This window comes from Cetorhinus maximus, chromosome 12, assembly GCF_964194155.1.
Source record: "Cetorhinus maximus chromosome 12, sCetMax3.hap1.1, whole genome shotgun sequence".
Lineage (NCBI taxonomy): Eukaryota > Metazoa > Chordata > Chondrichthyes > Lamniformes > Cetorhinidae > Cetorhinus > Cetorhinus maximus.
In genome coordinates this window covers 11,787,064-11,812,761 of record NC_135890.1, presented here as the reverse complement: position 1 = coordinate 11,812,761, position 25,698 = coordinate 11,787,064, and the positions used below count along the sequence as shown (strand labels likewise).

The following is a 25,698-nucleotide window of genomic DNA, read 5'->3' as shown; positions in this document are numbered from 1 at the left end:
AACATCCAGGAAAGCTTTAGCAAACCCAAAGGAAAACATTTGCAGAGCTACGAGGAAAAGGCGGGGAGAGTGGGACTAATTGGATAGCTCTTCCAAAGAGCCTGCACAGGCACAATAGTCAATTGGCCTCCTTCTGTGCTGTAATGATTCTGTGATTTACATTGAAAGTGCTCTTCTCTGCCTGAAATCCAAGCAGCAGCTGTAGCCACTTGGGCAAGTGTCCCACGGACTCCAGTGTGGAAGCAGCTGTAGTTCCTCAGGAGGCAGCCTTCCCACCTCATTTACATTCGAGCAGTGCTGCTGTTGCTCGGCTGCAAAATAGGCTGCAAAAAAGTAACACCATTATCCCAGGCCGGAATGGAGATGATTAGGTAATTCCCCTGTTAATCATGACTGGAGACGGCACTGCTGTTAAATGACTGAGACTGAGTTAACACGCACATACAATCTGTATTACGTAATTACCCTCCACTTATTGCACTTGGCTGCAGGAATCACTCTGCTTTGATAGGGAGAATTTCAAGTCATGAGTTCCGTTTGCTGTAGTTTATAAAGGCTCTTTCTAAATAGACTCTGTAGACTGTTTGCTGTAGTGCGCTATTTAATCATGCTGTTTTCTGAGTAAATAAACTTTGCTGTAATGTTGACTTTTTGCTGAGAGTCCTGATGTGGGTCCGTTTCCCTCTAAGCATCCCCGACTCCTTGGCTGATGCAGTATTGTCAACGGACGTTATATGAAATGAAAACTTGCATTCACCAAACCTCTTTCACATTCTCAGCATGACCCAAAGTGCTTTGCAGCCAATGAACTACTTTCACAGGGCAGTCACTACTTGTTACACAGTCAAGCAGCAGTCACCTTCTGTACAGCAAAGTGCCACAAACACAGCGACTGGTTATTCTTGTTTTGGTAGTTTTGGGATAAACCTTAACCAATACAGCTCTTCTGCTCTTTTTCCAAATAGTACCATGGAACTATTTTTATATCTAATGACTCAGATTAAGTGACCATACCTGTGACAGTGTAGCAGTCCCTCAGTCTTGTGCTGAAATGTTATCCTACATTAAATGCTAAAACCCTACAGCAAGCCTTGAACCCACAGTCTTCAGTCTCAGAGCTGAGGTGCTGCCTCTGTGGTATCACCTTAAAAAAATCAATTCAATTTTTTGGTGTAATTATCTCCACTACTAAGGCCGGAACTCTTAAGTAAATGAGGGGGGGTTTGGTTCAGTTCCGTCGTTTGCAGGACCTAGTGTAAGCCATTATTGGTGACAAGCAGCCCCGTTACAGGTTAGAATTGATGAAACACTAACTATTCACCACAGAGCAGGGTTAACCAGGTAAGGCTCGTCAATTTGCATGTCAGGTGTGGCTCAGTGGTAGACTCTCATCACGGAGTCAGAAGGTTGTGGGTTCAAGCCCCACTCGAGACTCAGGCGCACAACCTAGGCTGGCACTTAACAGTGCAATACTGAGGGAATTCTGCACTGTCAGAGATGCTGTCTTTCAGGGTAGATGCTTAAGTGAGACATGGTCTGCCCCCTCAGATGGAAGACCCCTTGGCACTATTTTGAATAAGAGCTGCAGAGTTCTCCCCAGTGCCTGTCAAATAATTTTGGCTCAATCAACACTTAAAAGCTGACTACATGGTCAGGATCACACTGCTGGTTTTGGGAGCTTGCTGTGCGCAGATCACAAAAGTGACCACACTTCAAAAAATTACTTCATTGGCTGTAAAGCACTTCGGAATCTCCTGAGGTCACGAAAGGTGCTATAAAAATGCAAGTCTGCCTTTATTTGCCCTTTTTGAAGTGGGATGCATGGTTTGGAACTCCCTAAATGCCTTATGCGCGCAAATTCGACTGTGTCTCGTATCTGCTGCTTGGGTCCAGAATAACAGCGATTACTAGGAATATAAGCTCGGAGGTAGAAACCAAACAGTGGCTAAAGGGAGGAGGCTAGAACTGTGAGACTTGTTAAGTTAAGAGAGTGCTCAATGTAAACCACAATGGAAAATGAGAGACTTGTTGATAATATTCAATATTTTCCCAACTGTACAGAGGGTATTAAGCTCCCTTGGCCCTTCCCTGAAGGAAATTAAATTAATTGACATCCAATTCACATCCCCCACTTATGCTGCATCAAGAAAGAAAGAAATAAAAAAAAGACTGACTGTATGCATGTTTTGGGGTACGAAAACTTCTTTTGTTCCAATTTCGCCACTGTTCTTGGATCCCCAATGACCACTTACAGCCAGGTACTGTGGTCCCAGGGCACCCAGGCCAGTGAGGTTTCCCCAGGTCGCTGTGTTAAGCTGTTGCATCTGCTGGGCCAACTGCTGCTGCAGGCGCCTCTGTTCCTTGTCCTTCTGAGTGTCAGCAAACTTCACCACAATTGGCGACGAGCAGCCCTGTTGCAGACAGAGGCACAGTTAGGAGTGAGTTATGAAACAACAGGCCAAGTTCTAACGTATCACTCATTTCCCTCTGCTTTTTTTTTAAACAAAAAGTTTTACCCCTCTGATTTTCTCTCCACCAGCTCTTCTCCTGAAGGAACCTATTTACTCAGTGTACTTTAGCCAACTCTGTCCTATTAACTTTGTAATTGCCTCTAAGTTTACGACACCAGTTTCAAGCCCACATTTCTCACCCTCAAACTCAATGTGAAATTCTATCGTGTTATGATCATCCTTCCCTAGACGATCCTTTGCTATGAGATCATGAATTAATCCTGTCTCAATACATGTTGCCAGGTCTAGATTAGCCTGTTCCCTGATTGGTACCATAATGCCTCTATGACTCTTCGCTGGGGTACAGTTTCTGGGCTATTGGCGATGGTTTGCTACCTTGCCCCCAAGTTTTTGCAATTTTCATGCATGAAGAGTCAGCACTTTCCAACAAAAGTCAATGGATAGTAATCAGGAGCAGGAACCCTGGTCCTCCTCCTCACGCCCCCCCATCATCACCCCCACTATTCAATACATTTTTAAAAACCGTTTCAACATCGAACGTCTACTAAAAATTACGCAGCATTAAAAGGCTTAATTTTGTCTCCCTCAGGCTCTCTTGCATGAAACTTATTAAGACATATTTGCCTCTCAGATCAGATTAGAAAGGTAATGAGCAAGAATTCTTATACATACCCTCCAAGAGAGATGAAGGATGTCAAATTAAATATCGGAAATATCGGTTAAAGGTTTGCTTATTTTCACTCAATGCAGCCCTGCTCAAAACCTTTGCGGCTGCGCCTTTAAGCAGGGCTTTCCCGCAATATTTACCTGATACAGACAATCACAGAATTCCCACCCCTGAAAAGTGACTGGAAGGGTTTGAGGCGAGTCACACATTCAGCCCATTCACCAGTGGAAGAACTCTTAGTCGAATCCTTTTCCTCTCACTGTTTTGAAAGCAAAGGCTCTTAATCCTGGCAAATCTATGCCCTCACGCAATGCTTACAACTTAATTTATTCCCTACATTTTTCTGGTGGCTTTGACAGCGCTGAACTGTACTAAGTTATGACTTCCCTAATTCGGCCTCCTTTCCTACGTTTAAGTGGTCATTGTTTCACGTATGATTCAGCATGGTGACCGGTTCCAGCCGAGAAAAATAAGGGGCTCTTTGCCACGGTAGGTGCCGGTGACACCTTGAGAGAGGGACTCCATCCGCAACCACGAAGCCTGGAGTCTGATAATGCCGGCTCGGTAAAAAAAAATCTCCGCAGACAGCCGCTGGGTAGCCCCAAATAAAATTCACGGTAATTCCGGGGTCGAAACATGCGCAGACACAAAGTCTGCAGCGAAAGAAGACATTCAGGACAAAACGCGTCCTGGGAAGGCCCGACCTGTGACGTGGGACAAAAGTCCCAATTATGGGACAAGTCCCGGAACACCCAGCACGGTTGGTCACCCTGGGTCCCAGTGAGGAGTGGCATCGAATTCGATTAACGCTGGGGATGATCCCAAACTCATCCTCAGCCCAACGTACAGAGGCGCAAATTTCCCAGCAGGGTCGCAGGATAACCCATCAGTTTGTACCACAAAGACTGATTGTAACAGCCCATCCACCAAAAGACCCCACAACAAAAGATGGACCTTGCTGCCTGCAAGCTGAAAGAGTACTTTTACATCGGAGGACTGCAGCTGACCCTGGACCTGTGAAATCTACATATTGGTTGCCCTCCTAAATGTAAAATGTTCGACGTTCAGGGAATGGATAAAACCGTCATCCCACTAGGGACCGAGGATGTCTCTTGCTGTAAACTAAATGTCTCGGGCCTGCCCCAAACGTTTGCAATCTCCTGCAACAAACCTCTCTATTCCTCGCTAGGACCCAGAAGCAACCGGCACCTGACAAGGTGCAAAAATTGTAAAAAAAGTGTTGACTGGACCGAGGAATCGCTTTTCCAAAAAACAGGAACCACTTTTTCCTGAGAGAAGGTGCCAGATCCTTAACAAGGGAGCGTGTGCTTGAAATTGGTCCTTGTCGAACACAATTTCCAGGCCCAACTTCCCTCACCCAATCATCACCTGCGTCTCTTGTACTGCCCACAGGCGGCTTTTAGCCAACTAAATCAGGTATCAGCCCTTGTCTGAAATATTAATTAGGGGCCTAAAGTCTGTCGAAGGACCCCTCAAGTAAAGGCAGTGACCCAACATCCAGAATTGGCAGTAAGCCAAGCAGCTTGTGCTGGCACGTCAGAGACCAGCAGCCTGTGCACAGAATATTAATCGGGCCCAGTTTTTAGGCCAAGCTCCAGTATCTCGGTTGGGACCGGCGCTAATTCATGCAGGCGGGCCAGAAAAATTTCCACCTTTTGAGCTAATTCCTTAAAAAGGCATGTCAAGCAGCTCGGGGCTTCTCTCGCGTTATCTTTTTCTAGTTACTTAAAAATGGCAGGGTTTTTTTTTTCTTTTCTTTTCAAACAAACAAGGGCAACCAAAGCACCAAGAGGCAGCCGTCTGAACAGAAGAAAAAAAAACAAGAAGCCTTCAGCGCATCAGCGTCTAGACCATCATTATCACTACGGAAACAGACAGCTCAGGCTTTCCAAAATGAGAACTTTCAAAAATTCCCTCAAAACAAATGTCTTTTTTTTATTATTATTTGGGTATTGGTGGGATCCAGTGAGAAACTGCCCCACGAGATACAAATAGTGTTGAATGGGGGGGGGGGGGGGGGGGGGGGGGAAGAGTGGGGGAGGTGCCACCTGGTGGGAACTCTGGTGGCCGTTGCGTCAGTGAGAAGTTACGACGTGACATTCCCTCTGACACCTCTGGGCTGTTGCAAACGTTTTATCAAGCTAATTAAATACAAAGTGATGCTCTAAGAGGTTGCATTAGAGATGTAAGCCTACAACAAAACAGGTTTTATCTTAAAAGGTAGTTGAGAACAATTTGCATAAAATGCATTAAAATGTTCACAAGTCTATTAAGTACAAACAGGAGGAAATGGGAACTCATGCTTCTTTATAAGCGTAAGGGTAGCAAATTAAACTGAATTTCAGTACCTGCATAATGAAATAGATCAGTGATCAACAAATTCCATGTTTAAGAAATTACTCTTCTTCATTACGGGCACATCTAGATGGTGGGTAAATGGTTGTTGGTGATTTAGTTCAATGCAGAGTTGGGACTTAATTCCCTCTGTGCACTATGTTTATTTTAACAAATAGGTTAATGGGTTGCATTTAAATATCACAGACAGTAATTCGGCACCAAGGTGTTAACTATTAAGTTAACCCTTGTGCACCCCAAAAACCCAACTCTGCTGCCGTAACAAGATAGAATGGGGATTTGTGCATGCGGAGCACAGCCCCTGGCCTGACCCCGTCAAGAGCTCCTGGTTACATACATGAAGTGGGTGGGCCGCTGCGATAGTATCAGGGCAGGCTGGGTGTCTACTAAGGGCAAGGGCTGGAAATAGCAGCATCAGCCAGCCAGCTGCTGAAACAACTGACAGAAGGTGTAAGGTGGAAGAGTGCAGCATGACTGGGGCCGCTTTCCCAGTAGGTTCCTTACCAGCAAACCGGGGCCATTTCCAATTGGTGGGCCCCACGTTCACAGGCTCAGTACCCTACACTTGGAGCTAACTGTGCAGCATATTGGAAGGGGGCCTGAGGGGGGGGTGGGGGGTGGGAGTTGCCACCTGGTGGGAACTCTGGTGGGTATCGTCAACTTGTCAGGCCTGTCTCTGTTTGCATCAGTTGGAAAGGGAGCAGATGTGAGATGCACTGGCTTTTAGCTGAGGGGACATCCCCCCCAGCTCGAGATTAGTGGGTCAGGGAACCCCCAGTTTTGGATTAGTGGGTAGGTGACTCCCAGCATAATCAGGTTCTGTCTAATTTGTGCCTTTGGCTACCATGATAGTGCCCCAGATACTCTAAGGAAATGACTGATGATCATGATCTTTGCACAAGCTAACCATGAAGGTTGCCAAAAGTGGAAAATGGAGCTTCATCAATCTGCCTCTGTCTCTTGTTCCCATCTAGTGATCCATTCTCTACCTTCTTTCTTGCTCTGTGTTTCCTCCAGGGTATTCCTCCTGTTGTCCAGGGCAGGCAACAAATCCTCAAGCCTCTGCTGATATTTGGTGTCTGCAGGCTCAGCTCTTTCAGGTTATGCCAACTCTTCCTCCATCTTCATGGATATTGGGAGCCACTGTCGGGTTTCCGAAGGGTGCAGAGAGGTGGCAGCTATTTATTTCATTGTTACGGGTCAGATTCAAGGCACCACCTTGTATTCTGCTCTCAATCCATTCATTATGTTTCATAGAATGAGATAGCACAGGGGGTGGTCGTTCGGCCCATCATGACTGTTTCCTTTGTCCTTTGACAGGCCTTTCTCTCCATGATGTTACGTTTTCCTTCCTCGTTGATTTCCTATTTTAACCTCCTGTTAGCAGATCTCCCATGGTATTGCTCGCTTGTAGCCTGAGTTCTGGAGAACTGCAGTTAATAGACCAAACCCTGGTAATTTATAAACCATTGAGGTCAATTAGAGGGCAGTTTGTAAATTTCAGGCACCAGGTCAATAACAGATTTTCTCTTCATTTGAGGTTGGTTTGCATTTGTAACAAACTGTGACATTCAGTGTGATGGATCCACACGGCTTTTATATGAAGACAAAGCAAAGCCACCTCCCTCAGCAATTGTGCCAGTTTCTGATGCACCAAGTTTGCCCAGTTTACACTACAAAAGGTGGATCAGGCAGCAGAGGGGGACAGTGCAAACGCAAAATTTCTTCGCATGAACATAATTTTGCCAGTCTAGCTGAGGACTTTGCCTGATGTTGGGAGGTGCGTGGGGATCAGGAATACTGTAAGCACATTGCCCCAACTGTTACAAACTGAAATGACAATCCTGATCTTTGCGCTACCAGAACTCTTACCGGTTGGAAGTTATCCTGCAGAAGCCAACCTGGCTATCTGGGCAATTTCTTCCCACACTTATCTTTCTGGGAACTTCCCGGTTATTCCAAACCTTCTAGGCTCCAACTTCTGCTTGCCAGCCTCGGAGACACTTGTGTCTGCCACCGTTGTGCGGTCAACTCTAAGAGGGTCTTTTTTTGGCATGCTGGCAAAATCCACCAAGAACGTCCACTCTCCCAACTGCTCCTCAGTCTTTGGACAGTCTTTCTGTGGCCCTGTTTGTCCCAGGGCGAGCACTTTTATACTTGTTGCAAGTCTTTCACTTTCACCACTCGAATCTCGACACCCAGCGTTTCTCCTTGAACCAAAATTCTTCAGGACAACGCTTGGTAGACAGGCAGACGAGTCCCTCTTACCCGTTGTGTGTGTGAATGGGAGTGTTCAGGTTTTACAGTCCCCGAGGAACGAAGGTCACTGCGATATGGACATTATACATTTTTCTGTTCAAAAATTCTGTGGTGTTTTTTTTTTAAATTCGTTCGTGGGCGTCGCTGGCTGGGCCAGCATTTATTGCCCATCCCCAATTGCCCTTGTTCAGGCCACAATGCTGTGGGTCTGGAGTCACACGTAGGCCAGACCAGGTAAGGACAGCAGATTTCCTTCCCTAAGGGACATTAGTGAACCAGATGGGTTTTTATGACAATCGACAATGGTTTCATGGTCATCATTGGACTTTTAAATCCAGATATTTTTATTGAATTCAAATTCCACCATCTGCTGTGGTGGGACTTGCACCAGGGTCCCTGCAGCATTACCCTGGGTCTCTGGATTACCAGTCCAGTGACAATACCACGACGCCATCGCCTCCCCTAGATACTTTCGATACTTATCTATGAAATTTTTACCACATAAATAATATTGAAGGATACTATTATTTTGTGGATAGCATGCTCCTCACCCACAGGCTGATTATTTGTAACAGTTGGGAATTCCAGTCCATAGATATTTTCAGTCCCAGCCTGCTGGGAAGTTTGGTCATGCAAATAGGAGTCATTTTCCTTCCTGTGCATCTTTTTCTCTTCCTTCCCCCCTCTCTCTTTGCCCTTCCATTTCTCAATACTACTAAAGGACAACAGCAAGAACAGGAACAAAATATTCCCCTCATTGTTGCTTCTCTACACCCCACCAGCAACACCCGCACCACCACCCCCCTACCCCCCATCGCCCCCCATCCCCCACCCACCCCCCCATCCCCCATTTCCTTTCATATAGAAACATCACCAAGAACAAACACAGGAATGGCAAACATATTGGGCCCCTGCCTGCACTCTGATCCCCTCAATGTTTCTCCTGCTGTCCTGAGGCACTGATTCCGGGGGTACTTGCAGATTTTCAACACCTCAACCCAAACGGCCTTCCTTTGTGTAACAGGCCAGGTAGCGAGAGCCAGTTATCTATTCAAACTGCACATTTGGAACTGATTGTTCTTGTCTGACCCGTGTACTGTCTGGCAGACATGACTGGACGGGTCAAGAATGGGAGTGATGGGCAATTTTCCCCCAGCCCGGGGCCGAAATAAGGTAACATGGCACAGACCACGATCAACCCAGAGCACCCCCTGACCTGCATGGCTCAGTTAAACATCACAGTGAATGGAATTTGATCGGAGGTTCCGCTAGATCAACTTTAAACATTCCACCACAGCAGCTATTTGCCCCCATGTTTTTTTTGGTCTTTTGCTCTTGACAGTGCCTAAAAGCATTTCCAGGTCGATGGGGTGACATTTATGTCAAGGGAATTTTGGTGAGAAATATTTCCAGTGGAGGACATTTGGGGCAAAAGTGGTTACTTCATTTCTCTTATTAAGAAACATGGCTGTGGGAAAGTACTGACAGAGGATTTCAATTTCTGTTATATTTTGGGACACAAATAATTGACATCTTCTCCAAAGGTAAAAAAACACAAACACACATTATATATTAATGAAAGACTATGCAAATCCACACAGAAATACAGGCTACTGCTTGTCGAGGCATCCTTTAGCACTGCCAGCATCTCAGTGAAGAACGTTCACTCCTGAATCTTTTATTTACATTTGGAAATAAAGCAATTAATTCAGGGGCACTGCTTGCATTAAACCTCTTCTGAAATTAATGTAACAGGAACAACTGTTTATGTAACAGCATCAGGTTGATCTGACATCGTGCGTTATTAGTTTAGCAAATGAGTTAACGGGTTTATACTGGAAAGCCCCGTCTCCCATTTTAATGGAGGCAGTGTCAAACAACATGATTTAAAATGTGTGACTTTTTTTTTACTTATTTATCCACTTGCTAGGCTGAAATGTTCCTGTATCACATGCCTCCCCATGTAGGAGGAATCATAGAATGGCTATAGTGCAGGGGGCGGCCATTCGGTCCGTCGTATCTGTGTTGGCTTTCTGCGAGATTAAGTCACCTAGTCCCACTCCCCAGCATTTAACCCGTAGTCCTGCAAATTTTGTCTCTTCGGATAATTATCCGGTTCTCTTTTAACAGTCCCGATGGAATTGGCCTCCACCACCCTCTCAGGCAGTGCATTCCAGATCCTAACCGCTCGCTGGGTAAATGAGCTTTTCCTCACGTCGCCATTGCTTCTTTTGCCCATCACCTTAAGCCAATGTCCTCTGGTTCTTGATTCTTCCACCAATGGGAACAGTTTCTCTCTATCCACTCAGTCTAGGAGGTAAGGGGTGGAGGGGAAGGAACCTAGTGCCAAGCCTCTTAATGCCATCCTGTAGCTGACCACCAAAAGATGCTCTGCGCCTTTGGTCTTCGATGGTGTGTGAGGAGAGGCCCTTGATCCCAGGGCTCGGGTTGCTGGGAAGCAGGCAAAGGGAGTTTCTGATCACAGATGTTCAGTTGCTGGGAGCCACTCTCTCCCCTAAGCTTCTGATTTCTGGGAAATGTCTGAGCCAAGCTTCTGATCCCAAGCATTCTCAGTGCCAGGCCAGTGCTGGTTACTGAGTGAAGCTAGCTTTACAAGAATGGTACCAGGGGTCAGGGGCTTCATTTATGTGGACTGATTGGAGAAGCTGGGATTATTCACCTTGGAGGAGAGAAGGCTGAAAGGAGATTTGACAGAGGCTCAAAATCAAGAGGGGTCTAGTCAGAGTAGAGGGGGAGAAACTGTTCCTATTGGCGATAGGATCGAGAAGCAGAAGACATAGATTTAAAACAATTGCCAAAAGAACCCAAGGCCACATGAGGAAAACTTATTTTACACAGTAAGATCAGGAAAGCACTGTCTGAGAATGTCAAGGCAGGTTCAATCATGGCTTTCAAAAGGGAATAGGATAAGTACCTGAAGGAAAAGAAATTGCAGGACAATGGGAACATGACAGGGGAGTGAGGCTAGCTAAACAGCTCTTGCAGGGAGCTGGCATGGACTCAATGGGCTGAATGGCCTCCTTCTGTGCTGTGACCATTCTATGGTTCAAAGTGCAAGAGAGCCTGGCTTACTAATTTGCCTTTTTTTCTCTCTTGTAAAGGCTCCTGGACTCTACTGAGTACTTCTGAACTGCAGAAGGTCTGACCTTACTGGATGAGGAATCAGAGACGTGTACTTACACACTATCATTCAGCGTCAATGCCGGTTCAAGGGGTTTGTATAAAATAAAAACTTCTGCTATTGTACAATTTTCCACCCTTACTCTCCTGCAGATGCCGACTCAGTCTAGGCTGCCGTTCCATGGGTGTACCATCCAATATCTCAAAGCAAGTGTTTACCCTGTATGTGTGGGCCAGACAGTGAAAGCAGCATGTAATCCAATTTTGGGATTGAGAAATTGTGATTGAGGAAACACCAGATACATGCTTTACAATAGGGGGAAGGTGGGGGTCACTGGGAAGCAATTAGGATTGTACCACCCATCTTTGTCTAATCCAAGGGCACTAACACCAATTTTAGCTGTTGCACTCCCACAGAGCAGTGACAGAACACTGGGCCTCAGTGCAGCTAATTCATTATTTAAACGGCTTAGATAAGGTAAATGCTGAATGGACTGCTTTAGCGTGAAGCCGGGTAACAGGACCAAGTGTCCACTTGTTAAAAAAAACCAATCTCTGATCAGATACCAGGAGAAATATCTGCACACATTAGATGATAAATGTCTGGGATAATCTACCAGACCACGATTCAGGCCCCAATTTTAATCCCTGCTCCCACCCACCTGGTGGAAACCGGCTTTAGTGTGTTGGTGGGGGTGGGGCAGTGGGGGTAACGGCCCTATGGAACGGGCGGGAGGTTAAGTGAAAATGAGGGGGTAAGAGGTCCGAATATTAACACAGCGGACAGCTGTCCCAGCCTGGCGGCATCCTCTTTAAATGTGCAGATGTGGCCTATCATTCTCTTGCATGGCTCGGTGTCAAATTTTGCTTGGTAAGGCTTGTAAAGCACCTTGGGGCGTTTTCCTACATTAAGGGTGCCACATAAGTGCAAGTTGTGCTTGGTGCTGTTGACTTTCTGTCTTAGTCTGAGGCCTGAGCTGGGGGAGGGGAGCCAATGATGCCTTAGCCTGTCAGGCAGCCCAGGTCAGGGTAGGCTCAGAAACGTCCCAAGGCAGGCAACTCGAATTGTTTCTTTCAAAAGTTTTTATTTTGGGCCAGGAGGAGCCCCTAACAGTGCCCTGCCCCCACCCCGCCCCGTCACCTCGCCTTTAAAAATCAGCGTCTGGTCATTGAGGGACGTTCACGACACCGCAGGATGCGAGGCTAAGGTGAGTAGAACGCTGGCAGGACAAGCACCGACCGAACGAACATCCTGGGAGGAGCTGGAATCCGTGGAAAGCGCGAGTATGCGCCAGTGAATTTTTAACACGAAATATATAAATATAACCTGGAATTGTAAACACACTGAGGCACCTCAGAGTTCTGCTAATGCATCGAAAGCAATTGGTCGCTGTTGCACGTTATGTACCGTCAATTTACAAATTTTATGAATAAAGTTCTTTTCTGGAAAAAAAAGTGATGGGACGAGCAACTTGATGCTCGTGACTTTTTAAATTAAATCAAGACGGTTGTTGCAGTGATTAACTCAGCCCATGTGCAACGTGATAACTCCGTGTGTTGTCACTAACAGCTTGAACCAGATGCCTCAACAACCATCAGAGAGCAGAGCAAAAGAACAGTCTTTATAGTTAATATCAGAATATACAGGGAGAAGGGAAGGAGAAGGGAAATGGGGGAGAAAAAACAAGGACAGAAAAAACATAACCACCACAAAGATTAAACAGCTCTAAACAACGGATGAATGAGAAAGAAATTAAATTATTTTTTGATGCCAATTCCCTATTTTAAGGAGGTTTGGTCAAAAAAAAAACACACACACAGCAAAAACAAATTAAAACACGTTTAACCTTTGGTCTCTTAGTAGGACATTGCCGACTTCAACATCTGCTTTGCGATTAAGTTAAGTACCACAGCCACCACTGAGCAATTAGAGAGGTCAATCTTATTCTTAATGAGTGCAACAAAAAGTTGTTAGTTGATCACATTAATGCGTTAAATTCTTTAAGACCTGTGGTTAAACAGTGTTTGAAGACAAATGCAGATTGTTATAAAGCTGTAATTTCCAGGAAGTTACCTTCTCCCAACACATTCCACCCTGTTGAAAGCTGCAGTATATTTTTTTTGAGAGCCCCATTGTATGGTGGGCAATATGTTTGGCTTTCGAAACAGCAAACAAATTCATTCAGTATGCTGGGGTTCTGCATTGCACTAATCATTTCCAAGTTCCTCCAAGTCATTTTCCTGCCCCCTCCTGAGGTGCTGATTCCTAAAGGTGACAATGGGCACTGGCAGCCCAAGCTGCCATTCGACTAATGGGAGCAACAAAGGCAAGTGCTGGCAGGCTATTTGACTGCGAGGGCATTGTAGTAGAGGTTGATCACATCCTCACCTGGCATCTGCATACACACAATTTCGGGCAAATTAATAGTAATTATGCAGAAAAAAATTAGTAAGTGGTCTTTTCAGACAGCATCTATGCTCTGCTATGCTCACAGAAACCACCTCTTTGAAGGCATTTGACGTGCCTGGATATGTAGGGTTGCTGACCGCCTATGATACCCAAGTGGTTTTGGCGGTAAGTGCCAGTGGGCTCCTTAATGGTGAGCGTCAAAGGTGGGCACAATAGTCAAGCTCCATCCTGTACTCCCCAATCCTCATTCAGCTGTATTTTCTGGAGGGACAATTGTTATCGTGAAGGGGGTTTGGGCATACCTGGTGTTTAAAAAAAAAAGACCCGAGATCCACCTTGATTGCAGGTGGGAATTTGGGGGATGCTTTGAGAAAATTCGGAAGAGCTCAGAGAATGCAGCAAATGACTCCTTTGCAATGCGGCAGCATTTTCAGATCGTGGATGTAGACGCATCGAAACCCTGAAAAAGCCACATGGTTGAGTGAGAGAGAGAGATGATGGCCTTTTACGGTGATATATACTGCAGCTTTCCCACATTCCACAATATTCACAAAGAAACAAGAAAAGGGCAGACGATACAGTACCTCCATGGTCTGAGACTGGTGCATGGCTTTGATTGCATTCTGTGCCATTGCCCTTGTGGAAAACGTGACAAATGCACAGCCTGTGGGGACAAGGGGGACAGGGGAGCAGGAGAGACAAAAAAAAACAACAAGACAAGAGGATTGGACGCTTGTTAAACCAACACAACTCTACGAGAACGGCCACAAGACGACACTGTTCTCAGTAGTACATGAAAATACAACAGCTTTTTAACATTTCATTTTCACATGGCATTTTTTTTTATATAGCCAAGAACAGTCAGAGCAAGCCATGCCTTCACCGCCCCCACCCACTCCCCCCACTTGCTGCTGGCCCCTAAAGCACCTTGGTTAATGCACTCACGAGAGAAAGGAAAGTAGGTCAACACGCCATTTTACATACACAGCTGCCGCACTGGAAAGACGACATAAAACTCACTGTGCTGTACAATCTCAGTGCACATGGATCCCAGTTATGCAGTTAGCTACTGTGCTGTCTGCCATCGTTTAAACAACACACGTTCCTTCCATTGAGATTCTCAAACCGCACCTGTGTGTGTGGAGTGGGGCTGAGGGGACCAAGGTGAGGAGGAATAGGCTAGTTCTTTATTTTGTTTCGTGGGCAAAACTAAAATGAGATGCTTTTCGCCCTTGAATTAAATATATAGTTCAAAATCCGTTATGTGTTACGTTAATAAAACCAGCTCCTGCTTCCTTCGGTTCACTTTAATTAGCATGCCTGTACAATGTAATGTTTCTGATGGTGCGCTGTCTCAGGGGTGCGAGGTAAGTGACTGCTGGGTTTTGACCACTGCTGAGCTGCCGAGAGTCAGGCTGGTAATAGAACTGAGCAGAAGTGATGTTCTCTTTCCAAAAATATACATCTGACTTTGTCTCACTGGAGGGTTCTGTGACATAGGGGAATGGCAGGTCCCTTAGATGACAGGAGGCTGTGAGGTTTCCTTTGACATCATAACAGAATTCAGCAAAAGCTTCAGGGAAACTAGCGATCCCATTTAACTGTGTAATATATTCTCCTTTGCATTATCATCGTCTTTTCAAATGTGTACTGTACATGCTATAACGTGGTTATAAATCACCATCTCAATCAATGACCTGTTTAAAGACACCCTGTGGCAGATTTATTTTATTGCTTGGTTTTATGTAACTAGTTTTAAATTTCTCTTTGTTTCATCTTCCTAAATTCGACAGATGTCATATAGTCAGTCCAATCTAGCTTTAACCATCAAATAAATAATTTAAACACTTTGAAAGCACCTCTGTGATCGCTGACCTACAGTGACTCCTGGTTCCACACTGCGTTGATTTTAAAACTCTAATCCTTATTTTCAAATTCCTTCATGGCCTCCCTGCTCCTTATCTCGAACTTCCCCTTGTTCTACCACCCTCCATGATAGTTCTGCCCCTCCACTTCTCACCTCTTGCGTGTTCCCTGATTTCCATCGTTCTACCATCGCAACTGTGCCCTCAAGCTGTGGACTTCCCTTGCTAAACCTCTCCACCGCTCCATCGCTATTCCCCCCTCCTTTATGACATGCCTTAAACCTACCGCTTTGACCAAGCTTTTTGGTCACCTGTCCTGATCTCTCCTTAGGTGCCCCGGTGTCACATTTTGCTCCTGTGAAGCGCCTTGGGATGTTTTACCACGTTAAAGGCTCTATGTAAATACAAGTTGTTGTTGTAATATTGCTGCCCAGTGGCTTTAATTTGACTGATTGGAGTGAGCTAGATTTCTGTGCGAGTGGGGTGGGGGGGGCTACAATAACTTGTGTGGGCTTGAGTTTTCTTTTAATTCTACATATTTAGGCCAGAAACTCTCTTTACTGGATAACTGCAGGCCAGTCAGCAGCTGAAAGAGAAAGGACAGGTTAATATCTCAGAAAGGACTCTTCGTAGAACTGAGAAAATAGCTTTTCATCTTTCAGTTGTTAACTGCTGAAACGGCGCATTTCCCTGTTTTTATTTCAGATCTGCCGACATTCGTGCTTTTATCGATCTTCATCTTGCTGGCTTGGTAGAGAGAGGCACTTTAGACGGGAGCTTCTCATCTGTGTGGTTCATCAGGAGCTTATTGTCGGTGCTGGGTTGTAATTAGAATTGGTGGTGGGGGCGGGCGGGGGGAGAGCTGGAGAATGAAGTTCTGAACAACCCAGTTTCTCTGATGATTCACTGCTTCTGGAATTGGGAAGTGTAAGATTTTCACAGAGGCCATTAATATAAGATAGTCACCAAGAAATCCAATTGGGAATTCAGAAGAAACTTCTTTACCCAAAGAACAGTAAGAATGTGGAACGCGCTACCACAGGGAGCGGTTGAAGCAAATGGTATAGAGGCATTTAAGGGGCAACTATTTGAGGGAGAACAGTGTAGAGGGTTACAATGGTAGATTTAGATGAGAAAAGCTGGGAGGAGGCTCTAATGGAGCATAAACCCCAGCATGGATTTGTTGTGCTGAATGGCCTGTCTTGGTGTCGGATATCCTATTTAAACCTATCTAACTAAACCTATCTATGGCATGTGGTGAAGAATAAATTTATTCTTTATTTAATTTAAACAATCCTGAGACACAAAACAAAAGCTCATTTGGCCTATGTTTTTAATGGGTTATCATCTCTGTTGAGACACAGAAAAAGAAATTTCTCACACGTAAAGTGCCTGTCTAATAATATCGCATTGCATAATTTCAAAGCCATGAGACTTTACAAAATGTAACTGCAGACCCTGTGGTGAAACCATTCCCACCTTCATCTTTGGTGATTGTAGCCACAGTCGCCATTTAAGAACTTTGGGAAATCAGGGATTGGGAGACATAGAGAGAGAGAGAGAGAGAGAGAGAGAGAGAGGGAGGGAGGGAGAGAGAGTGAGAGAGAGAGAGACAAAGAGGGAGAGAGAGAGGGAGGGAGGGAGAGAGAGTGAGAGAGTGAGAGAGGGAGAGCGAGGGAGAGAGAGGGAGAGAGCGGGAGAGAGAGGGAGAAAGGGAGAAAGGGAGAGAGGGAGAGAGAGGGAGAGAAAGAAGAGTGAGATAGATGGAGGGCTTAAATGATGGCAATGAGATAGTCAGTGTCTATGTAGACTTGGAGACAAATGCAGTTCCCAGCTGGCTTCTTTTCGGAAGCAATCCAGAGGACCAAATACGAAATTTGGTGACGACCCAAATGAAACGCTCAAGCCTTGGGCACGGTTGGTTAGGGGTGACAGATGGGCTGCTGATTACACAGAAAGCCCTGGGCAATGCCTTTCTTTCATTTGGAAGATGGGGCAGCAGGGAGACTAGACCAAACAATTCTTTAATGAGGAAGCCTGTTTGCAGGTGCAGCTTTGAAGGGATGAGAAGGTGTTTCTCACGCCTGTACAGCAAGACCCACAGAGGTAGGCCTCAGGCGAACACCGTCCTTCAAATTTTAACGGGGAAAAGAAATTGAAATCTTTATTCAATTTGATTTGATTGCAGTGCTAAAAACAATCTCCATTTTTGGAGAAACGCCAAGTTAATGTTCATGCATGAGAGGACAGACTGACAACACTGTTAACATGAATCCCCTGTTTCTCAACGCACAGTTTTGGACAAGGAGTAGTGGGGCGTTGGGAGGCAGCTTCCTTCAAGGCTTCAAACTTCATACTATCCAGGCTGCCTGTAAAAGTTATCATGGGGCTCAAATCATATCTCAACCTTTTTCCCCCCCTTCACCTGACCAGGTTCCAATTTTCCTGAAAATTAACCTCACCCGATTACCTCACTTTTTGTAAAATAAAAAATATTATGGGACTATTTTTCACGTGTCTATGTGTGGAAAAAAAAATTACATTTCGATAAGCTTCACAGTACCTGTGAGGAATTGACAATAAAGTTATAATTGTCACTTTTATCTTTTTCTTGAGCTCTCTATGTTGCCCTCGACAACTGATAAAGCAGCCTTGCCGAGAATGGAAGTGTACATGGATGGGGCTAACGTCGAGTCTACCTTGTTAAATATGCAGTGTTAGTTATCTTCTGGCTGGCAAGCGAAGGCTAATGGAAAGAGCAGTCTTCACTTAAATTTTTTCTAATTTGCAATCTTGCATTAGTTTCTGCATTTCTTCCAACCTGATAAATACTATCTGTGCCTGCGGTAAGATTTCAGAAAGTAATTTCCATCTGTCTGACACGATCAGAGGCAAACCACTTTCCTCGCTGTCAAAGAGCACACTTTCTAACACATCTATTACCTCTGTCATCTAGATCAGAAGAAGTCTATCTTTTGTGGGAATGTTAAACTACCTCCATGTTTTGAGAGAGAGAAACAAAAAAAGAGAGATAATACTGCGCTGCTCAGCCCTATATAAAAGTTACAGGGAAAAGGGCAGAATCCATACAGAATCAGTTTTTGCCTCTTGGGATTGCAGTTGCTTGGTAATGCAATCCTGCTAAACTCCATTTAACCAGCAAAGGTAACTGGTCTGTCGTTTTTAATCTGGGATAAATTAGTGATTAAACGGGCTCAAGGTAACGACACAGAGCCGCTGTCTGAACAGTGCTTATTCCAAACCGCAGTCCGCGCCACTACTTTTTATTTAATTTTATGCTTAATTATTTCACTCCTACCATTGGCCCCTCAGAAGCCAAGAGCAGGCTGCGATGACAGACTCAAAGAGTTTTGAGTAAATGAGATGGAGATAAAAGGAGACAAAAGCAGAAAATGCTGCAAACAAGCAGCAGCATCTGGAAGGAGGAGGTGGGCTGAAGCGTTTCAGAGAGCAGGGTTGCTGCAGCAACTGTGATGGACTGAGAGTCACCTCTCGGGCTCCGATTCCTTTTTGCCTGTACTGACAGGAGTCACAGGTTTGCTGATAAACTTCAATGAGCAAACAGGGACAAATTTACCAGCTGAGCCCAGGACCCAGTGTAACATTCATCATCAATAACTTCCCAGGCCCAACTTCACCAACTCTTTCCCACCTACCACCACCCCCCCCACCCGCCCCCCAACCACCCCACACCCCACCGCCAGCTCAAAACCATCCGCCTCATAGCTTTCCCTCTTCTGCAACTTAACTGCATCTTTAAACCTAATGTTGTTCACTGTGTTAAACCGAGATTGTTATTCCTACTGTTACAACGTCTGATATCCGAAGAACTACTTTGTTAACACTGCAAAGGCGAATGGGGTGAGGGTGCATGGGTGGGCACAGTTTGTACCCATTGATGGTAATTTTTGCATGGTGGGTTTGGCGGATGGTGGAGGTGAATGGTGTGGGATTAGGTGCAGGGAGGCTCTCAATAAAACGTGCCCTACACGCCTGGGTTTAAAGGTTTCATTCTGCCTTCCCAAATACAACTTCCACTTTCACGGGACGCTGGTGGGGTGGAATGTTCCTATGTGTATTTTTATATGATAATGACAAACATTTCTTAAAACACCTGTTTAATTTTCATACAGTAACTCTCTCTCTCTCAATCCCTGCTTGCTCTAACTGGGCTGCTTTCATCAGCTATCAACCGAGGGCAGGGAAATCTATTCAAGCCCATGCTGCGGCTCTCTGTGGAGTCTCGCTTCATCGGATGAGAAAGCAGCTAAAACTTTATTTCACGAATGCCAGTTAATTGGGGCAGCAAGGGGAACGAGCCGGTGATTATGAGGGCGATGACTTTGCAGAAAATGGTTGGGCAAATTGTTTCTTTCTCTCAGATACAAACACGATACAGTGTGGGGGTAGGGGGTATAAATTTCATTCAAACCCATCATTTGGGCACAATTCTTTCATGGCAGAACCTTTGGCTGAATCCCTCCCCTGCAAATTATAAAGTTGTCTTGCTAAGAGCCTTTTGTGAAGTCAGTGCCACTACAAAAATGTTACTTTCTCTCTGCGCCTTTTCAATCGCAGTAACAAATTTCCCTATAATTAGGCCAGTTTTCACTCGGTTGGGGGTTTGGGGATGGGGGGGAGGTGTGGTGTTGGTGGGGAGTTAAAATTGGAGCCATAATCTCTGAAAGTCAAAGCACTACAGGTTTTCCTTAAATTCATAAAAGTACTTGCAAACTGATCTCCTCCTCAACGTAAGATTTACACACCCTTTAAAGCTCTCATAATTGCTACTGTAAATCTCAGATGGTTAAACCTGCCCCCTGTGTCCAACCTAAAGAGGTTTTAAAATGTTTAAAAACTTAAATTAAGTAACTACTGGTGACAAGATTGAAGGTTATCAACCTTGTCACAATTGGGGAACTTTAATAGGACTAAAACCACTTGGTAATATGAATAAAAAAATTAATCACTATTTTCTGGTTGCCTTTTGAAATGACTTCTCTGAAGCTGCTATGAAAGGAGTCAAGGTTTAATGATAATATGACTGAAGAGAACACCATGAGACAGAATCCAGTGATTAATGTACTAGCATCACGGACTTAAAACGCCTCACTGGAAGAACCTAGAGAGTTAACACCATGCTGGAGGAGGTATATTGATATGTAATGTCTTGAAATGGAAGATGCACCATTCTACTTCACTGACTGTGACATATAGTTCCAATTAGCACAGGGAAACAACAGATAGGATGGATTGTACACTTGCCTCGACTCAACCCATCAGGTCCCCGTAGAATTCTGCATTCCTCTATCTGCCCGAACGTTGAGAACATCACTCTGATGTCGTTCTCATTGCACTTTTTCGAAACCATCCCTATGAATAACTTTCGGTCTTCCACAGCTGGAAAGGACACAAGAAAGGAAAAGAAAAAGGCAGGCGGGCATTAATGGGAGCGTTTGATCACCTTCTTCGGACGGCGACATTTCGCTGACGCAACCGGCAACGAGGTGAGACAGCACGAGGTTAGCATTGATATCAGTCACAGCCCCTGGAGGAAGTCTTTTTTTTAAAAATTCCCCTCCGAGTCAGCTTGCAGCTGAGTGTTAGTTTGAATAACAAATCCAATCGGGAAAAATGTGTGTTGCCATTATTTCCCCCCCAACTCCACCCCGCCACGGATTTCAGTCCTCGGCACCAGCCCCAACTCCAACAAAAGGCAATTCGAAGGGATATGAATATTGCCCTTCCGTTCGACAGCCTGCCATCAGCTTTACAATAAAAGAAAGAATTTATGAATTAATATATTTACAAGCATCCAGGCTGATTTACACCACATCATGTTCCAAAAGCTTAAGCGGTTAATAACGTGCATCTGGTCTGTTGCATTTTACAACCTCAAATACCCAATAAAAAGGAAATCTAATTTACTGTAAATTAGACAATTTGAAGGCATATGTTGTGGGCTGTGCGAGAGAGAGATTTTCTTAAGGAAATCCGATCAGCAGGGTCTGTGCACTTGAACTGTTCAATCGTGTTGCTGCACAACATCAAAAGGAGGTTCCCTAGAGTTTTAATAAACAGCAGGCAGTCACAGGCCCTCCTTGGAAATTTAGGATCAAGCCATCATCGGCAGGGATCTGCGTCACCGTTTCAAGCAGACAAACTAAACTGGCACCACCACAGAGTTCAACTGACTGCAGCTATCTGGCTTAACCCTACGTGGACAAAAAAAAACATCCATCTTTGAAAAAAAGAATAGATTTCCGGTCAGATCCAGTGCAGTCGAGGACAGAACATGGGTGACAAAACTGCTCGCCAGCCTCAAGCTCGGTATTCTGTTTCCAGGACAGGTGGAGTTATCGGCTCATCAACATTTTTTAAACAGTGAGAATTGCGTTTTTGTGAACTTTGGGAACACAAAAACCCCGGAAATTTATCTACTGTTTTGGTAACCCAAAGATAATATTAATTTAGTTCAAAATAATCTTCTCTGATGGAGATAGTAAATGCAGTCATTAGTTATCAGGTTTTGACTGTTCTATATGTCTATGTATACATTGAGGTACTGCTCCACTCTCAACTCTCCACCCCAGAACAGCTTGAAATGGCTCCGTTACCTGTGATTGTTTTGAGCATTAACTTGCCCTGTGTATTGGAATTTTGAGGACTTGGTGATGAATGAGCTTGTTGACACTCCGATTGTTGAACTTTTCTGCAGATTCTGAATGTGAACACTTTCTGTTGTGCAACTCCTTAAATAGGACTGATTCCAGGCTCCCAATCCATAGGGAAACAGGAACAAGAGGAGGCCATTCAAGCCCCTCGAGCCTCTCTCGCTATTCAACTAGATCATGGTTGATCTGTACCTCAACTTCATCCACCCACCTTGACTCTGTAGCCCTTAATACCCTTGTCTAACAAAAAATGTATCTAACTCTAGCAATATCAGTTTTAATGGGTGGAAAAAACACAGGCATATGTTTGGATTTGCCTCCACACATTCGCCTGCCAACTCCACTGATGATAGCCTGCGATTAGTCTTAATGTCAAAGTCTCTACTTCATGAGGGTGCAAAGTGCTGAAAGAGGATTAAAAACTTCAGCTGGAGGAAAGGAGACTGGAATGGGACACCAGAGAGTTGCTGGCACTTGTCCAAAACACCAGTATGAGTTAGTGTCTACAGGAGAGGTGGGTACGAGGAGAGGGAACTGAACGACAGTAACAACTTGAATTTATACAGCACATTTAACATAGTAAAATATCCCAAAGGCACTTCACTTTGGGGGGGGCGGAGGGAATGGAAATTATCAAGCAAAATTTGACACTGAGCCACATAAGCAGATACTAGGCCAGGTGACCAAACGTTTGGTCAAATAGGTGGGTTTTAAGAAACATCTTAAAGGAGAAAACCAGAACGTTTTTAGATTGTTGCATGCTGATAAATTTTGATCACAAGATAGGCAGTGAGCTGAGAGGCCTTGCGGGAGACATCAGTAATCTAGGCACACAAATGAAAAGGGTCTGAGAACCCTCCTCGCCTTTAGCCCTCTTTTGTAATTTCCTGACATGCACCTCGTAGGATTCATGAGGGGTGTTGCTGATTGCTACAATCAGTTTACATGCACCAGAATTCTGCCAGTGATTCATGTCTACTGCTAATAACAATTTCCATAGGTGTATTGAGGAATTGCTGAGTTATTGGAGGTGTCATTCTTCACTAGTATTCTACAAATATGTCATTTTAAAGACATTTGTTCTTGAGACATAGGCATGGTCAGATTTATGGCCCATTCACTAGATGACCTGAGACGGTGCTGATGGATTTTCACCATGAGCCACTGCAGTGCTTGGGTGGATGGTATTTGGAAGCAAATTCTAGGATTTTGATCCAAAGATGATGATGGAATGGTGATACATGCCCAAGTCAGCATGGCATATGACTTGGGACCATTACGTTGTTGCTCTTGTGATGGAGGTTATAGAGCAGCAGAGAGCTGAGATGAGGTAAGCTTGATGTGCTAAAGTGTACCCTGTACATCGTTCATACTGTGGCCACTATGTGCTGATACAACAACTTGCATTTACCTAGCGCCTATCAATTAGTAAGATGACTGAAGGTGCTTCACAGAAGTGATTATCAAATGAAACCTCACACTGAGTAGAAGGGGTGGATTTTATGTCCAGTCGGAAGGGTGTTAATCAAGTTGACTGAATAGCCCTTCAATCAAACCAATTTTGTGATATTGGACCAGTTACTCGAATGATAATGTTAATTCAAGAACTGAGTAAAGGTCATCCACGTCAGGCTAAACCAGCAAAACTCAGCAACAAATGTGACATATCCAGCTGCCTTAGAACTTCACACCATAGTTTTATCTGAGATTCGCCGCTCCAGTACTGACACTGGACATGATAATCTGGCTAAGGGAAAGGTGCTACCAAGGGCCAACGTGACATGGCATAAATCCAGTTAAGTTCTGGGGTAAAATCTTCTGCCACTTTGCCTGTATTTTAAGGCTACCTTTCATAAATTGCCAACGGCCACCATTAATTTTTGGACTGGATATTAACTCAAAATGTTTGCCCTCGCATTTAAATTTGCTGAAATCTACTTCTGTTTTCACAGCTCCATGCATTTACGTATAAAACATTATTATCATATACAAAGGAAAACAGCCATCTTCTCAAGCTTGTGATATTGACCCCTTGCTTGTTGGGTTACAGCAAGCTTCCCAAGTGCAAATGTTACACACAAGACCATCATAGCACAAGTTGAGAATGGAGTCTGCTTAAATATTGAGAAACCAAGGGGAAAGAGTTGAAATGGGCAGAAGAAAAGATAATGTAAGCCAGGTAGTGGTGGTTAGACAATGCAAAGCCTGTTATGATTGCTTTATCCTGACTTCCATGGCTATCAACTCATTCTCTACATCAAAGAGGCTATGAAAGAGCATCACTAGGACAATTGGACTTGATTACTGGAACTGAAGAACATTCCAGGAAGGTCACTATTCCATAATTAGGGACTGAATACAAAAACATTGCTTACAGATTTTGGGTCTCTATGCAGATTGAAGGGCATTGCCATGCCTTCCAATCTATAACTGAGTTAAAAACAAAAAGCTAAAAGCTACTGCGGATGCTGGAAATCCAAAACAAAAACAGAATTACCTGGAAAAACTCAGCAGGTCTGGCAGCATCGGTGGAGAAGGATTTCTTCTCCACCGATGCTGCCAGACCTGCTGAGTTTTTCCAGGTAATTCTGTTTTTGTTTTATAACTGAGTTAAATCGTTCTCAGTTACAGATCAATGCTTTTGTGATAAGGCAAAGTGATCAGGGAGCAAGAACTCATTCCCCAACATGAAACACAGCTCTAAAACTATCCTAAACCTGGTGCCAGAGGCTCCTAAACTATACTTATGTACATTAATAATATTGCATTTATATAGTACCTTTGAAATTGAAACATCTCAAAAGGGCTTCAGGCACTCCATGCAATGAATTACTGTTTGAAATTAATCCTAGCAAACATCGAATACCAGAGAATCACAAAATTATATTCCCGGAACACATATATTATCTTAAAGGCGATGTGCAGTGCTAAATGTAATGATTTGTCCAATTGACTGCTGACAATCCAACTACATCCCATCAACAGGATTAGAAGTGTCTGATAGTCCTTCAGTGTAAGAAAAACGGTTAGTGGGGAATTGATGTTCTGCCACTCAACTCACTGCGTTGAATCAACACTCATGTACAGTCGTCAACTTTCATTCAGTGTTTCTCAAGGCCTCAAGTCTGTGGATTTATGTATCTCTTTTACTCTTCACTTTCTCTTAGAATCTTCAGGCTTTCAAAATCCAAGCTTGTTATTGCCAAGACAGATGTAGGGTTTCTGGCTGAACTTTTATATCTCCTTATTCCAGGGCTTCTGATAAATGTAATACCACATTTCATCACTTTGGTTATATCAGCCAGGTTAGCATAGAGCGAGGATTGAACTTGAGGTATGCCTGATCTACATAGCTCAGTTGCATACTGGGAAGTGGACATGCTAATTGAGTCATGGGGATGACCCACACCAACTACAAAGTTATTGGCAAAGTGTTTAACCTCTGTGTCGACACATGAAATAATGAATGCTATCCGCATTGCTTGCAATCAGTGGCATGATGAAAATGGCATTCACCTCTTCCACACTGTTTCCTTCCCCCAAAACCCTTCAATACAAAGACTGGTGCGACTCCAATGAGTAATCAGTCATTGTAGAAACAGCCTCCAAAGTGTCTCATTTAATTAACCAGCTTTCTGTTTGTTAATGTCAACATATGGTATTTAATTACAGTCTGAAAATTCATAAGCATACTCATTATGAATTTATGACAACTTAATCTATAATTACTATTACTCAAAAACTTTTTTTTAGCATCATTTGTTTTTGAAACAGCAATATTATCAAACATTTTAAAATGTATTGTCTTGAAGAC

At 44.2% G+C, this 25,698-nt stretch overlaps 1 protein-coding gene across 27 annotated transcripts in view; it reads right to left on the bottom strand.

Moving 5' to 3' along the window:
• celf2 (cugbp, Elav-like family member 2) overlaps positions 1-25,698 on the bottom strand; it is a 726,013-nt gene that overhangs the window by 47,860 nt on the left and 652,455 nt on the right. For 17 of the 27 annotated variants that reach the window (XM_078553002.1, XM_078553000.1, XM_078552995.1 and 14 more), the window contains 3 exons: positions 20,476-20,610; positions 13,909-13,988; positions 2,175-2,411 (listed from right to left, as the gene is read on the bottom strand). In XM_078553002.1, coding sequence (XP_078409128.1) covers positions 2,175-2,411; positions 13,909-13,988; positions 20,476-20,610 — 452 coding nt within the window. The remainder of the gene's footprint in view (positions 1-2,174; positions 2,412-13,908; positions 13,989-20,475; positions 20,611-25,698) is intronic. The other 10 variants (XM_078553006.1, XM_078553013.1, XM_078552999.1 and 7 more) reach the window with 1 other exon arrangement.